Source organism: Hypanus sabinus, chromosome 12 (genome assembly GCF_030144855.1).
Source record: "Hypanus sabinus isolate sHypSab1 chromosome 12, sHypSab1.hap1, whole genome shotgun sequence".
Taxonomy (NCBI): Eukaryota; Metazoa; Chordata; class Chondrichthyes; order Myliobatiformes; family Dasyatidae; genus Hypanus; species Hypanus sabinus.
The window spans coordinates 48967667-48970973 of record NC_082717.1 but is presented as its reverse complement, the minus strand read 5'-3'; the positions used below and the strand labels follow the sequence as shown (position 1 = coordinate 48970973).

Here is a 3307-nt window from a genome sequence, read left to right as displayed (position 1 = left end):
CTGTGAAACTGAATCTGACCATGAGAATATAATTCCTGAAATGCAAATGTGAATGAATAGTTTAACTGGGCTGATGCATTGAGCCAAAAGTCTAAACTGGCACATTAAGAATGCTTTTCCACCTAATGCAAAACTATGTCGCTGACAGTACCACTAACACGGTTCCTCCACTCCTCACTCAGTAACACTGGTGTCCCCTTTTGCAGCTTGAATGTTTCTTTCTTTGTAATCCTGAAGAAAGACTCAACCCAGGACTGATGCAATGTGCATCAAATTTGTGTTACTGCTTTGTGTGTGATGTATCCTTTAGTATGGCAGTATTGACTCTGCAATATTGTGCAACATTGTACGTCATTCGATTTGATGTCCTCCCAAGACAAGCAATGCAATAGTACTAAAACAACTCACAGAATGATTCCCACATGCAAGAAATAGATTTGAAAAAAATTGTTCTCCTAAAAAATTGTCTTTTGTTTAAATTCAGAATGTCAGCAGCTTCCATGTGCTGACACAAGGCAGAAAGCTTCAGTGATGAGTTCCAGATCAGAAGTACAACCTGAAACCCGAAGCGAGGCAATTCAAACAGAGAAGTTCTGTCAGATTCCTTATCAAAAGGATATTCTGGTCTAAACTCACTGTGGAGGATAAACAGGGAAGTGATCTAGTATAACCCCCCTTTATTGAGGGTATCTGTATCTATCTATATCAGATAATGCTTAAGATCTTCTTTTGGGTTCAGATCTTTATGGATAGCAAGTGTGCAAAGTAGCATCACAAAGATAAAGGCTGTAATAGAGATATTCACTGACCTGGACAGGTGGTCTCGTGTTTGCTAAGTTTGCTTTCTAAATAAGAACAGCTGCCATTTGAGAGACCACAAACAATTGTAAGTAAAGTTCTAACTTAATATGGGTTTGCTTTAACTTCTGGTCATAAATGGAAATCCATCTTTAGTTCTTAAAATTTAAATTGGAAAGAAGTAATCAGTTTGAAGTTAAAACAAAGTATTATCTATATAACAGCTTTGGAGATGCTCTGTCTGTGAAAGCAGATGCTAGCTCAGGGGTGGGCAAACTTTTTGACTTGAGGGCCACAAAGGGTTCTAAAATTTGACAGGGGGGCCGGACCAGGAGCAGATGGACGGAGTGTTTTGGTAATACACCTCATAAGAGAAAATAAAATATCATGGGATATGTAGAAAACATGTGCTTTAATTTCAATTGAAAATGAACAAATGCATTACAACAAAATATCTGTCTTTGAAGTCCCATGGTATTTAGCTATTTATTGAAATGACTTTTAAAACACTGAAAGTTAAATGAATAAAATACAGCTTTTTTTAATAGTAACAGTTATTATTTTAAAGCACTGAAAATTCTGTTATCCTTCAAGATATTATCATCATCACTCTCCTCCTGACTGTCTTTATTTCAAAAACGGTAGGAGATGCAGGTCTACTTGTCCTGCTCCTTCTTATTCAATCGTCCCCTGTGCCAAAACTCAACAACGACCCGCACAATGACAGAACAATGAGAGCGCGCCAGTATGCGGAGCACGTTTTGTATTTTGAGAACGTACGTGCACCTGCGCACTACTCATGTCCATCACTTAACAGAAATGACATGTAACATGTAAGGCTTATTGAAAAAAATATTTTCAAATGCATTTTTTACATACCACAGCGAAGAAACTTATTTTTAATTTCAGTGGGAACAGTGTTGCTGGTCTCCCTTTTTAGCCAGCGCATCAAAGTCTGGATTTAGTTTTGTTGTGGCGATTCTCAGGATGGATCTGAGGTGTTGGTCAGTTAACTTGGATCTGTGGCTGGCTTTGTTGATGTTCATGACGCTGAACGCCTGTGCACACAAATAGGTCGAGCCGAACAACGCCAGCATCTTCTGTGCCGTCCTCCGGAGGTTTGGAAACACCTCTTTACCAAGTGAAGCATAAAAGTCATTCAGTTTAAGAGAGTTGAACTTCTCTTTTAAGACGGGGTCAGACTGAAGGTCGATCAGTTCCAGCTGTAGCTCCTCTGGTGCTGTTTCAGGATCTTGTGACAGGGGACAGGCCACCAACTGAAGTGACTTGTCAATTTTTTTCAAAATCAGAAAAGCGACGGCAGAATTCTCTGTGCGGCGCATCCAGTGACTCGCTGTATTTTTTCACATTTGCGCCGGCATCTTCCAGCGTGGCTAGTGTGGGAAAATGAGTGAATAACTTATTCGAAATTTGCCTGGAGAAAAAAGCCAGCTTGGATTTAAAGGCTTTCACGTTTGTGTACATGTCATGCACAAACTGATCCTTCCCCTGTAGCTTCACGTTCAGTTCATTCATGTGTGAAAATATATCCACAGCAAACGCAAAATCACAAAGCCAGCTCTTGTTGCTCAGCTCAGGAAATTCGCCGGCCTTCCTCAGTAACTCCAAAAATGCACCGATCTCCTCTTTGAGCTCCCATACTCGTTGAAGCACTTTGCCCAAACTTAACCAGCAGACACGGGAGTGATAAAGTAGGTCCTGGTGATCCGCATCAGTTTCCTCCAGGAACGTGATGAACTGACGGTGCTGAAGTCCCCTTGCACGTATAAAGTTGACAAGTTTTACGACAGGATTCACAACATGATTCAGCCGTAATACCGATTTACATAGAGATTCCTGGTGGATGATGCAGTGAAGGAAAATAACATCCTGGTCAGGATTTTCATCTTTCACTTTATTCTGTATTCTCCTCAGCAGGCCGACATTTTTCCCCGCCAAATTAGGAGATCCATCTGTGGTGACGTTGATAAGTTTCGATGACAGCAGACACCCGGTCATACAAGTCCTCTCCCCGTGTTTTTCCTTACAGAGACTCCATTGTCAAAAACACCTCCGTTATTTCAAAAGTATTGTTAATTCCTCGGATAAAAATGAGGAGATGAGCAGTGTCTTTTACATCGTTGCTTTCATCCAGTGCTAATGAATATAACGTGAATGACTCTGCCTTTTTATTTAAGTCGCTGGTTATATCTTCATCTATCAGTTCCACACGGCGAGTCACTGTCCTGCGTGATAAACTGATTTTTTCAAATTTGTCTTTGCTCTCCGGACACAATACACCTGCTGTCTCCACCATACATTCTTTTAAAAATTCGCCTTCAGACAGAGGCTTGCTGGCCATTGCTAATTTGAATGACAGCATAAAACTCGCCTTGGTACTTGAGTCATGAATGGCAGTTTGACGGTGAAAAAAATTTTGTTGAGCCTGTAAATTAGCTGCCAACCTCTGAGCATTAGCTTCCCGTTCTTTCGTTGACTGGTCGCTAGC

The 3307-nt window shown here is 40.8% G+C and overlaps 1 protein-coding gene across 1 annotated transcript; it reads right to left on the bottom strand.

Moving 5' to 3' along the window:
• Positions 1-2088: 2088 nt before the first annotated feature.
• Positions 2089-2817, bottom strand: LOC132402383 (general transcription factor II-I repeat domain-containing protein 2-like). Its single transcript, XM_059985240.1, has one exon. The coding sequence runs from the start codon at positions 2815-2817 to the stop codon at positions 2089-2091; it is 729 nt and encodes a 242-aa protein (XP_059841223.1).
• Between the last annotated feature and the right edge of the window lie 490 nt (positions 2818-3307).